This window comes from Gracilinanus agilis, chromosome 6, assembly GCF_016433145.1.
Source record: "Gracilinanus agilis isolate LMUSP501 chromosome 6, AgileGrace, whole genome shotgun sequence".
In the NCBI taxonomy this organism is placed as follows: Eukaryota; Metazoa; Chordata; class Mammalia; order Didelphimorphia; family Didelphidae; genus Gracilinanus; species Gracilinanus agilis.
In genome coordinates, this window is record NC_058135.1 from 131,257,830 (window position 1) to 131,270,519 (window position 12,690).

General features: G+C 40.7%; 1 protein-coding gene across 2 annotated transcripts in view; it reads left to right on the forward strand.

The window, feature by feature from the left end:
• The window catches only part of INPP4B (inositol polyphosphate-4-phosphatase type II B), a 483,546-nt gene extending 474,409 nt beyond the window's left edge, over positions 1 to 9,137 (forward strand). The window contains exon 20 of one of the 2 annotated variants that reach the window (XM_044680328.1): positions 8,971 to 9,137. In XM_044680328.1, the coding sequence (XP_044536263.1) occupies positions 8,971 to 9,103 (133 nt within the window). In that variant the 3' untranslated portion in view covers positions 9,104 to 9,137. Of the gene's footprint in view, positions 1 to 7,506; positions 7,682 to 8,970 lie in introns of those variants that run through there. The other variant, XM_044680327.1, reaches the window with a different exon arrangement.
• Positions 9,138 to 12,690: the final 3,553 nt, after the last annotated feature.

Here is a 12,690-nt window from a genome sequence, read left to right on the forward strand (position 1 = left end):
AGGGGGAGGGGAAGGAAAAGGGAGGGGAGGGAAGGAAAGGAAAGAAGGGAAGATGGAGGGGAAGGGGAGGGAAGAAGGGAGGAGGAGGGCAAAGGGGGCAAAGGGGAGGGGAATGGAAGGAAAAGGAGGGGAAGAAGAGAGGCGGAGAAAACAAGCCAGAAGAGGAAAGGAGGTAAAAGTAGGATGCTGGTTATAGTTTGGGTGTTCTACAGCGGGAGATGTTGGAGAGATCTTCAGAGCGCTAAAGGCAAGCTGAGATTTGTGGAGAGACGGATCAGGAAAGAAGGGTCTCGGGTTAGGGTAGCTGCTTTCTTCCCTGTTCTCTTTCCTACACCCCTGCTTTGGAACAGAGCGGCCTCTCCTGGCCGCGCAGCTCAGGCCCGGCAGCATTTAGGTGTCCGGAGGGTTCGAGGCTCGGGCAGGCTGGGAGGGTGTGGGGAGGGCGGGGGCGCAGAAGGAACGGGGGAGAGCATGGTCAAGCCTCCTGGAAGTGACTGGAGGCAAGTAGAGCCCTGGCCCATGTTTAAGGTCTTCCAAACCTCAAAGGGTAGAGACCGTAGAAGAAGGGGGGAAAAAAAGTGAAAGCTTGCTTCCTATCTTTCTAGTGTCCTTCCTATATTGTCTTCTGCTCTTAAAGCTGACACGTCTAATTGGCAAGCGGCGCCACAGCGTGTCCAGGGGTCTCCTGTGGAACATTTCTACAGCTGTCTCCTTCAACTAGACGCTTATTCATGTCGCCTTAATGAGAAACAAAACGCTCTCTAATGAGCAATTACATAGCGACAGGATTGTTCCCATAACAAATTCTTCCGAGTGACAGAAGCATCCTTTGTAGCACATATTTCGCATACTGTTACTGATTTTCTCGTTCCCTTTCCGCGTCCCTCGGGGGGCAGAGGCACCCCCAAAGCGGCTCGCGGAACAACCAGCCAGGCCAGCACCCCGGAGGGCGCCACTCCCCTGCCTAGCCAACCCGGGTCAGCCCGGGAGCTCCCCGAGCTTAGTCGGGATGCCGGGAGTGCGACGCCGCGTCCCATTATCCCACATATTATCTCCCTGTCACAGGGACGACAAATCCCGATTAATCTTCGGGAGAAAACAGTTTACTATTTTTGGCCAAACTAACTCAGTTCACCTAAGGAGGGGGTGGGGGTGGGAAAAAGACTGGAGGGACCCGCGCGATCTGCTCCTCTCCTATTTTTTTCCTCCTGGGCTCGAGCTGGGTGCCCCCCCCCTTCCCTCTCTGCTCTCTGCCCCTGTCCGCAAAGGTCAGTGCCTCCAGGAAGCTCTCTTTTCCCCAAGGAGTCAGGCTCCAATTGGCCAGTAGAGGCCTCCCAGCAATCTAGCTTCAGAATCTGTGGATATTTTTCCCTCTCCAGGTAGAGCCGGATAAGAACCTCAGCAACTGGGCGGACGGATCGGGGTAGGGAATGAGAGAGAACAGGAAAGGGCTAGGTCTGAAAGGAATGGGACTGGAGTTCTTTTTGACTAAAAGAAAACAGATTCACACCCCGCACTTCTTCTCTGTCGCCTGAGTCCCGCAACTCCCAAACCGCATCTCCCTCTGCATCTTTCCATATGCTCCCTACTCACAGTCACATAATTTGTCAATTACTGTAAAAAGCAAAATGATACAATTATGTTTACCTCACAGTCTGTCAGTACGTTAACTTGTCACACTCCTACAGCAAGGGGGCTCTCGATGCATTTTAATGGAAAATTTAAATAGAGAACCACGTGGCTGGCTCTTAAATTCTCTCTCTCTCTCTCTCTCTCTCTCTCTCTCTCTCTCTCTCTCTCTCTCTCTCTTCCTCTCCTCTCCTCTCCTCTCTCCTCTTATTCATATATATATATAACCTGTATATAATGCCACCAATAGTGTGTGATCCATAGGCTTTTTTTCCTGAGCAGCTACATCATGGTAATAGGAAGAGGGATGAGAGTGGAGATAAATACAAGCCATTAGATCATCCTACTTTGGAGATTGCAGAGAAGCTGACATTTGTTGTGATTAGGTTAATTTGACTAAGAGCATTCTAAAGGTCAGGCAGACATGACAGGTCAGCTTTTTATGGTCTCAGGGATTTTTGTCTTTCCTTGGATAATGATTTTTTGTCATATGGAAAACTATAACATCAGAATAATTGAAATCTGGTAGCTTGATATCAATTGAGGAATCTCAGTCCTTTGCTCATTTGGAAGAGAACTTTCTATTCTTGTCTAATATAAGGTGTTTTCCCCCAATAGTCAATGCCCCATTGTTGCACAGGATATGCGTTCAAACATCACCACATGTGAGATTCTAAATTTGCTCTCTTTGAAGTGTTTATTCACATTTATCCCTCTTATCATAAGTGATTATAATTCTCAAACCTTCAGTGCTCACTGGACTGATTGGCTAATCCATAGAGAGAGTGATGATGGGATTACTGATCCCTTCTGGCAGAAGCAAAGCAGTGAAACATTTAATAGGACTGTGTCTATTCTTGTCACCAAGAGAGAACTGTTATCCTGGTAACTTGCCATTGAACTGATCTGCCTGATCCATCTAGACAGTGACACCATGGGAACACAGCATGAATTGTTGGTTCTTTGAGGGAAGTACTACTTCCACTAAAATACAATTTAATAGAGATTTTCTCATGGTAAAATTCTGCCCCTCCTCACTCCTCAGAATCATGGAAATTATCAAGGCCCTTTTCCCTGGGTAAAGAATAGAGTCCTAACAAAAGGAGAGTAGAAGTCATTTTAAGCACAGGGAGGCCGCATTACCAAAGAGAGCAATGCTAATATCTTAAAGTTGAGCCAAATTCTATCATAGAATCATGCACTTAGTACAAGATAGGACTTTAGAAGCCATTCAGTAAACTTCATTTTAAAATTGAGGAAACTGAGGCCCAACAACTTTAAAGTGATTTGCCCAAGTCACACAGGGAGATGACAGAGCTAAGAGAATTGATTTATATGATCAAAACTCTAAAACTGGGACAGGAGCTCATAAGCCAGGTAGTCCAACCTCATCCTTGAACAAATGAAAAAGGTGAGACTCCTGAATAAGAACATCTAAAGTGGATGCAGCCAAAATGCAAGGAGCACCTCAGAGCTGATGCACTTTTCAAACTCAAGCAGCTTCCCCAATTCTGAGCTCATTTTTATTTTGAGAACTTCTATGTTCTATTTCTTGCCCCCACCCACCCCCCTAACTCCCCCCAACTCCCGCTTTGCCCCCAACAAGGACAAATATGGTGGTAGCTACTTTTTGCTGACTATGCTGCCTCCTCTGGCCCAGGTGAAGCTCATTCCAGTGTTAGAATGCTTCTGCAGTTGTTCTGCCTGAACAGAGGTGACACCTAGAACTGTGTCCAACTTTCCTAGATAAAGGACAAGTAGATGCAATCTCCCAGAACACTCACTTATTTATACAGACCTCTAATTAAGCTTTCTTTGGAGCTGTCCAGAAGGGCTGCTACAGATGTAGTCACTGAACCATGTATCTGTGTTCTTTCTTTATCTGAATTTGGCCTTGGAACAAAGCTGAGAAGAAGTAGGATGTATTTGTTTTCTGTGCCTCTCATTTAATCTTTTGTCAACCAGATTCCTTTTGTCTCTGTTCCTGGAAGACCTGGCAAGCTTACCAACTTCTGGACTTCCTCCCCTTCTATTCTTATACAAGCCTCTATCTTATCTTTTTCACACCTCCCTCCCTCAATTAAATATGACTATTCAGGTGTCCCAAGCCTTCCCTCAGCTTATCTGATAAATTCATTTGAATGATGACATTGGTCTAGTTTGACTCCAAATCTAGGATCCTATGATTCTGTTAATGCCTGCTAATGACCTATTCTGTAATAACTTTCCAAGGAGCAGAGAGAGGAAGAGGAGAGCTGTTTTGTTTTATACCCATTTTTTTCTTTCCTTTATTTTTCCCTTTTCTTTTTTTTAAAGGATGCCAAGTTTCATCATTTCTCCTCTTATATAAAGAAGGTGATGAAATGGGATGGAAGGGAGATGGAATGACTCCATCACTGTTTATAGTTTTCACAAAGCTGATATAATTTTCCTCCTGTGCTTGAGGCAAGGGCGGGAGCTGTAGGAGGTATTGGGCCCTGAGGAAAGTCGCCTAGGGTAAGAAGAGAAAAGGGATTTCCTCTAAGGCTTTTCCCTTCCTGATTAAAGCCCTAACTGTAAGTTGGAATGGGGAAGGAGTCCCAGAAACATCCTGGGTATTTATATGAGACAACAGAGCCAGCTGAAGTCTGAACTGTATCAGATTTTTCTAAGTTATTCTGTAGATAGTATTTCTACCTAAAGCAAATACTTACTTGTTTATCTATTCTTTGACTTCTGTCAGCCTCTTTAACAATTACTCAGGTGATTACCAGTCTTCCTATCCCTGCTATGGGGTCCCTGAACTGCCAGGAAGAGTCCAGGTCCTCTTTACTTCGTTTCTAATTTATTTCTCCTAAAAAATTTGGAGTTTAGGGAACACAACACTATCCAGAATTTCAGTTGTGTGAAGTAGATGGTAGACAGAATTTAAGGGGTCTGCTATTGAAGCTCTCTGATGCCAGCGCCAATATGAGGTCTTATAGCATCTTAAAGGCCATGCCTTTGGACACGTGGAAAGGCATGCCAGGTTTATAGGCTCAGCAAACAAGCATCTTTGGAGATCTGAAGATCAGCTTAGCTGAGTCCAGAGAGATTACCACCAGGTGAAATGCAATGATGAATTAGCCACCCATAACCAGCAAAAAGACCGTATTTTAAGTTGTAAAGGAGTTATGTATTTGTAGAGTGAGAGGAAACAGACAAAATTGCACATCTTTGAGTGAGTGAATGAATGAAAAAGTATTAAATGCCTGCTATGTGATGGACACTATGTTAGGCACTCAGGATTCAATACAAAGTTGAGACAGGCCCTCATTTCAATGAACTTATATTCTAATTCTACATGACCACATACAGGGAAAGTAGTGGCCAACGAAGAGAGTTTTTGATCTAAGAAATCAAAGGAAGAGGAAGTGGAACCATAGATCAGTCTATTTTAACACTCTTTCAAGAGTAATGGTAGTATTGATGTGATTAGGGAAGGAAGAATGTGTCTACTGGCAGGATAGAAGGTAAAATGAGGGTGTTAAACTTGTGAGCTTCTTGAGTAGAGAATGGCCTGGCCGGATCTGTGCTTTAAGAAGAGTATTTCAGATTGCCACGTGGTCATTTTGCAAAGGATTGCCAAGATGGTTTAAAATGCTGTATTTGGTTTTTGCTATGACACATTGCATCTAGGTCATTCATTTTATAAGTAGGCCTTTTTTATGTTCAATCCATTATTTAATTACCACAGTCTGTAGCACAGCCTGTAGTCCATGATGGCAAACCTATGGCACGTGTGCCAAAAAGGGCACCACAGAACCCTCTCTGTGAGCACATGAGCCATAGTCTGCCAGAGGTCATTACTAGAAAGGCAGAGGGACTCAGGAGCTGGTCCCTTCCCCCTTCCCACCATGCTGTGTGGACAGTTTTTCACTTCACCCACCACCACATTTCCCAGCAGTCCAATGGGAGTGCTTCACATGCACCAGAGTTGGGAGGGAAGCTGAGTGCTCAGGACACTCCCCTCCCCCTCCCCTTCTCCAGGAATGTCCTCACTTCACCCACCTCTATGCCCAGCAGCCCAATGGAAGCACTTCCTCCCCTGTCTGAGGTGGGGGAGGGGGAGTGAGGCACAAGATCTGGGGAAGGCAGTGCACAACACATGGTCTCTAAATGATTCCCCATCACTGCCCCAGGTAGGTCCTAGGAATCCAAAAATGAAATAAGATGCAGTCTGTGCCTTCAAGAATCTGACAATTAGGATATACTTTTAAAGATATGCTTTTTTAGAAAAATAAGATTGAGATTATGTGAGCAAAAATGCAAAGGCCAGATTAGAAAGGATAGACATTGGTGACAAAAAAGATCATAGGATTATGGGATGGAACCTAGCTTTAGATTTGAAAGAGATGTTTAAAGGTTAATAAACTGAGCCCCAAAAGAGTTAAGTGACTAACCCAGGGTCACATTGCTAGTATCTTCAGGATTTGAACCCAGTGTCTTTTTGATTCTTGAAACAATAGTTTATCCACTATTATTGTCAGAGCATTATTATTACCATTGTCCAAATGAGTCGCATTGGGAACCTAAACTAGGACAGTATCAATGAGAAGGAAAGAAGAAACAGATATAAGAGACTTTGTGGAGCTAAAATTCTTGGAACTTAACAACTTGGTAGATGTGGGGTTTGAGAATGAGATATTTTGAAGATGGTTATAGAGTTTTGACAGCAAATTTCGGGACCAGAGGGTGAGCCTTCAACATAAATAGGGAAGAAGGAGGTGGGGGAATGTGGATTGAGTTTGGAATGTTGTCTTGCCAGGTGAGAATGAAACATCTAGCTGGAGGCGACAGAGTTAAAAATGTAGAACTAGGGCTCAGAGATGAGGTCAGGGATCATATGTTGGCATGATCTGTCTAGGTGGAGGTACTCTCACTAAAGCCATCCAACGTGGGAAATTTTTTAAACTCTTACCTTCTGTCTTAGAATTAATACTATGTATCAGTTCTAAGGTAGAAGAGTGGTAATGGCAAAGCAACTGAAATTACATGATTTGCCTGTGATCACATAGTTAGGAAGTATCATGGATCAAATTTGAACCAAAGTCCTCCTAACTGAGTCTGGCTCTGAATCCTCTGAGCTACCTGGCTGTCCTTCAGCATAGGAATTTAAATTCTCTATTCTAGTAACGCAAGGAGTCTGTGTTAAATAGATTTCAATCTAGCAAAGTTAGATGAACAAGAAGCAATTTAATTTTGACCCCCCCATTTTGGTAAAGTTAAGCCAGTGCTATATTGTGACATGAAAAAAATGGCATTAGCTGTTCAGTTTTATCCCAGATCAGCAGACAGTTATTAAACACCCATCATGTGCAGATCACAGGTCTTCTATATAAGTGCCATAGCATTTTGGACAAATCATTTGGGTCACTTTGAGTTCATTGTATAAAACAAAACCAGTTGTGGGTTTGCATGAACTAATGTGAAAATGTGCCATAAACATCAGCTTTCAGTCTTTCTCTGTCCCTGCTCTTTTCTAAGTTGTTCTTAAAATTCTCATTTTTTCCTTTGAACTAATCCATAATTTGCTTTTATTCTTGCAACCATGTTCATTAGTGCTGTGATGAGCTTTTGCTTCTAATCTGCATGTAGAATTTGAATACACCTTAAAATTATCAGGCTGTGTCTCTTCCACCTTCCCCAAAGAGAGAAAGCACCCCTGGCATTGTGTTGTCTTTCATTCTAGACCTCCAGAAAATACAAAGACTGTATTTGGAATTGTTTAGTTTAGAACCAAGCCTGAAATAACTGTCTCATGTCTTGTCAGAATACCTAAGTGTTGACTTTCTTTGCTGTGTGAATGTTCTATTCTTCTTTTTTTCCCTCCATCCCCTAACTTCCCCTGTTTAACAGCAGACAATCGCAGGGAGTACTGAATGAATCGGATGATCCTGAGACAGGCTGTCTAATTGATAACAAGCCAACTTCTCGTCACTTCTATCCAGTCGCCTTGCTGCTTGTCAGCTCACACCTGCTGGTTGTGTGGCTCATTTTAAGTCTTGCTTTACTATTAGCCAAATATCAATAAGTCTCACTTTTCTGTTTCCTTTCTTTTCTACAAATGGCAACAAACTTTAAATTGAGGAGGGGTGGGGGGGATCCTGTGATATTTCTACATTTTCAGATCCACAGAATTTAAAATACAAATGTTTGAATTGTACAGTGTTGTTTTTTTGTTTTCCTAAAAAGCTCAGAAGTACTATGCATTCAGTGAATTGTTAGCTCTTTTTGTTCCTGGAGAAATTTATCCCATTGTTTGTTCGCCCAAAAGGAAAAAAAAAATAGTTCAATTAGTGTCTTGTAAATAAGACAAAAAGCAGGATCCTTGAATGCTTGAAGATCCAAGCCTCCTTTTCCTCTTCCAATTAAATGAATTTAAAGAAATGGAAAGTGATTTTGCACAACACAGTTGAAACTATGAAACAGGTCCTATTGATGTGGGAGTGTGTAGCATTCATTTATGTTCTGCTGCCTTCATCATTGTCTTCAGCTGACTGGCCAGACCTTCTGTTTGATTTCCCCTCTCGGTTGGTCACGTCGTTATTTTACTTTGACTAACTCTCTTCTCTCAAGTAATCCTAAAGAGAGAAAACCAAGTTCTGTTTTGGTAACTGAATTATCTGTTTGTACCTGTTGATTCCGTTGCTTTCTTTCCCAAGACCCTTTTCCATTCTTTTTAACGAAGTCTTGCTTGTGTCTTGATGCACCATTTTTGGCATTTGTGACTTTTGTACTACTGTCTATGAACCAGCCCCATCCCTTTAGGAAAGCAGACTTGGATCAGGCTGTTTGGAAAGCCATGTTCACTTTTTGTCATTGCACAGCTTAACATACCGAAATCAAACGGAGACGAAACTTTCCTTTAGAAATCTATTGGGCCAGACTTAATCAATGCCTTATTCCTAGAACCTGCATCTTTAGGGCTACATAGAGATTTTAATGTGTTTTTAAAAGTCTGAGAAATTAATTTGTGGAAAAAAAGTTATATAAAAGGCAGATATATTTCTGAAACTAAAGTAAAGCTGTATTGTGGAGTCAATTATATTTAAAAGTCTATTAAAACTTAAATATATGTTAAGGGCAAAGAGAATTTAGTCATCTCTTTCTGAGGGCAATAATGGTATTGGGCCTGGCCTTGGATTTAATTTTGTAAGATGTATCATCACTTGTGGGGGAAAAAAACAAAAACAAAAATGTAGAGTTGAATCTTTGTTATTTTTACTTGGACTGTTGCTGCAACTCTGCATTGAACAAATAAAAAAAACATATTTATTTATTCTGTGTTTCATGAAGTTGTGCTTTTTCCCCTTTTACCAGAGAAGGATGCCGCATAGAGAATGTTCTGAAGAATATCAAATGCAGAAAGTATGCATTCAACATGCTACAACTGATGGCTTTCCCCAAGTACTACAGACCACCCGAGGGGACATACGGAAAAACTGACTCCTAAGCTTCCCCCAATGTAAACAGGAACACAAATACGTTTCAACGGCATAAAAATACACTTTGGGGAGGGGGCATTAATGGGGGACATGTGCACAAACTTAGAAATTACTTGAATTAGTTATCAATACAGTAAGTTTTAAGGTGGACTAAGATTATTCTGGTGGTTGGCCATTATTCTGGTGGTTAAGGGGGTCGGAGGGGAGTCATGCTATACAGAATGTTCTATCTCAAGTCTAAAATGCAATATCATCAACTTGGAGACATTAGTTTGGACTCACTCACTGTTTAGCATGCATTCAGAAGGTCTCTAACTTAGCAACATGGTACTTGAATGAGAAATATTCAGAAAACATTGGTAATTTGGCAAGAGATACTCATCATGTCATCACAAAACTCTTTAAGGGATGCTAAGACAGAGCTGATGTCCAGACACTTGGATCTCCTATCCTAAAGTGTGTATGTGATACACATACATATGTGTATATCCAAACACACACACACACACACACACACACACACATCACTAATGAAATTATTCCACAGAAAAGTTTTCCTGAATTTGAATACTTGTTCCAAGCACTGCACTCCCTGTGTTACATTGATCTAAGCATGAGTTAGCTGTGTACGGTATCTAGCCCTCAAACAAGAGGCAGAAGCAACATTCAGACTCGATAGATACATTTGTAATTGGCCCTCTTTGTTCTTGGGACAAACAGATTCAGGGAAAATAACAGAAACCATGACTTGAAAGAGAATGCCTAACTCTCCAGGTCAGAACATGCACTGTCTATGCACAATGAATGGCTGTTTTCTAGGGGAGCTAGCTAAGCAGAAGAGCTCATCCAAGTTTTGGCTACCAGGAGAAGGAAGAAGGTCATCTGCCTAAAGTTCCTATTTCCCCTCATTGTTGGTGCTTCCTAGATGCTAAGCTCAATTATTTCTCCTTGCTCAAGGACTATAAGTGTTATTGGCTCCAACAACCCTGCACTGATCAGAGCTGTGATGACACCAAAGGAAAGGAATTCTTAACATTTTTGGTGTCATGGTTGCCTTTCCCAATCTGGCGAAGCCTACAAACTTGTTCTCAGAATGATATTTTTAAATGCTTAAAATAAAAATAAAATATGTGGTATTACAATGGAAGCAAATATAGTAAGATGCAGTTGTCAATATATTTTAACAATCAAATTCAAAGGCCCACAATTAAGAAGAACTCCTTGCCTTAGAGCCAAAGTAGAATGTTTTTCAACTGAAACTTCAAAATATGTTTAATATTAGTATCCTGTTGCCCAAATGGAAAATTCCCAAGGAACTAATTTCTCCTAGGGTTTTGGATTCACTGGGTTTGGGGGTAGGTTATTAAATATAAGTCAAGTACCACCAACTGTCTCTTAGAAACTTTGATAATAGGTTCAGTGTTTAAATTTCATACACTGTATGAATAACAGTATAGTTATATGAGAGAAGTAAATACATAGGAAGCTGCTGATTTAGACGCAGGCATTATTTTCTGCAGGATAAACTGAAATGGTTTTCATTTTCATCTGTAAAACAAAAACATTTTTTGACCTAGAGGAAGCTAACCATAACCAAAGGCTCATACAAATGGAAAGAACTTTACAAAGCACATTTTATCCGAATAGAAATTGTAAAAAACATCCAGTTGTGTATTTTCTAGGCAAAAACTGAGCCCCGGGGAGGTTACAGTCAGGGAGCAGAGCTTGGGTTGTTTGTTCAAGGTTATAGTGTCAAAACTAGGAATAGAGTTTGATCCTCATGACAAGCTCATAGGAAGGTGGGGGAAAGAGGTGGGTCATTTTAGGGGAGGAAACCACTGGCCTGAGATCCAGGGTCTAACAAGTTGAACATACAAAGCACATTTATTGATTTTATTTGAAGTTATCCTTTTTACCAGTTATGGACACTTCACAAAAAGGTTAGCCCTTAGAACTAGGAACATCCTAAGGACCTATGAAATAGAAATATGTTAGGGATAATATATATTCATTGTAGACTCGACTCTAGGGGAAGGGTTTATAATCTTTTTTTGTATCATGGACACTTCTGTCAGGCTGGTAAAAGCCTATAACCCCTTTTCATAATAATAATTAAAATACATATGATTGCAACGAAAATCAATTATATAAAAGCAGAATTATTAAACTTTTAAAAATCAAGTTTATGAACCCCAGGTTTAGAACCTGTGCATCTCAGGGCTTTTCAGTTGAAATGTATTTATTTAGTATCATACGAGATCAAGATTTCTAATACTCTACCTGTCCTAGAAATCTTTATGATTCCTCAATGAATATTTATTGGCTTAGTAGGCTTTTGAGTCAAGTGTCAGTTACATTTAATATTTTGGCTTATGAGCCAAAGCATTGTAAAAACATTAGTGCTTCATCTCTCAAGTCCATTGCCAGGCTGATCATGTAATACCTAATAGGCAGCCCTCCAACAGTTAGCTTCTAGGTTTCCATGCCTTTTGATAGCCCTCAGTCTTCCTTTATGTTGGTTATCTTTCAGTGGTGCCAACCCCCACTATTGATGGGAATACCCAAATGGATGAAATGGCAATTCCTCACACTGATTAGAGCATCCATTGGAGCACATCTTTCAATTATGGGTGTGGTATAAATCCATAGGGAGGCTTTGAGTGATTGCCCCCATGCTCATGGATTTTTTACAAGTTGGAATGATAGAATGAGTGCCACATTAGATGCTTATGAAAGCTCTAGCTTCTGAATATGTTCTAGTGCCACATTCAATACAACAAACTGTAGTCCAAATTTCAAAAGACCTTCATCTATTGATTATATTATTGCCGATCAAATGCATTGTCATTTTCCCCTTTTTTGAAAGTGAACCATATTTTCCATGAGAGGAAATCCATGACTAGGAAGGTATTTTCTTCTTTGCTCAGACTTGAGGTTTCATCCATGTGAGGAGTTCCCTGGTCTAGAAACGCCTTCCAACGATGCAGATCAATTCACCCTGTGATCTGAAAAAATTGTCTGGGACACAAGGAAGTTAAATGACTTTGCAATGATCACATCATGAATATGCTAAAGGGAAGGCCTTGAACTCAGATCTTTTTGATCCCAAGGCTTAACCCTCTGTCTTCTAAGCTATGCTGCTTGACCCAATAAGCTATGTTCAATATTTTCATACTCTGAAAAGGCATTATCTTTCATTATATTATTTTTCTACTTGCATTTAGATGCTATTTTAATGGTCTCCAACCAGAGTCCATAAGTTTCATTATTCTATGTAGGCTTTAGAAAATTATTAAAGTAGTACAGAATCCCATCATTTCCTTTATGTTGTAGGAAAGTCGGGGGGGGGGGGTGTTTCTACATTTCTTCTGAGCACATTTTAAAAAATTTAGTTTATCATGAAATTTCATACTTAGCTCTATTGCTGACAAACATTTCAAAACATGTCTCAGGAAAACATTTTTTTCCTTTTTTGATTCCACAGTATTCTCCATCCTATTCTCATAGAGGTTTTTTTCTTTTTTTTTTTTTAAGCCAAGGAGGCAATGTCAAGCAAAATATTTCATTGTATCTTTTAAGCTTCCCTCTTAAAGTT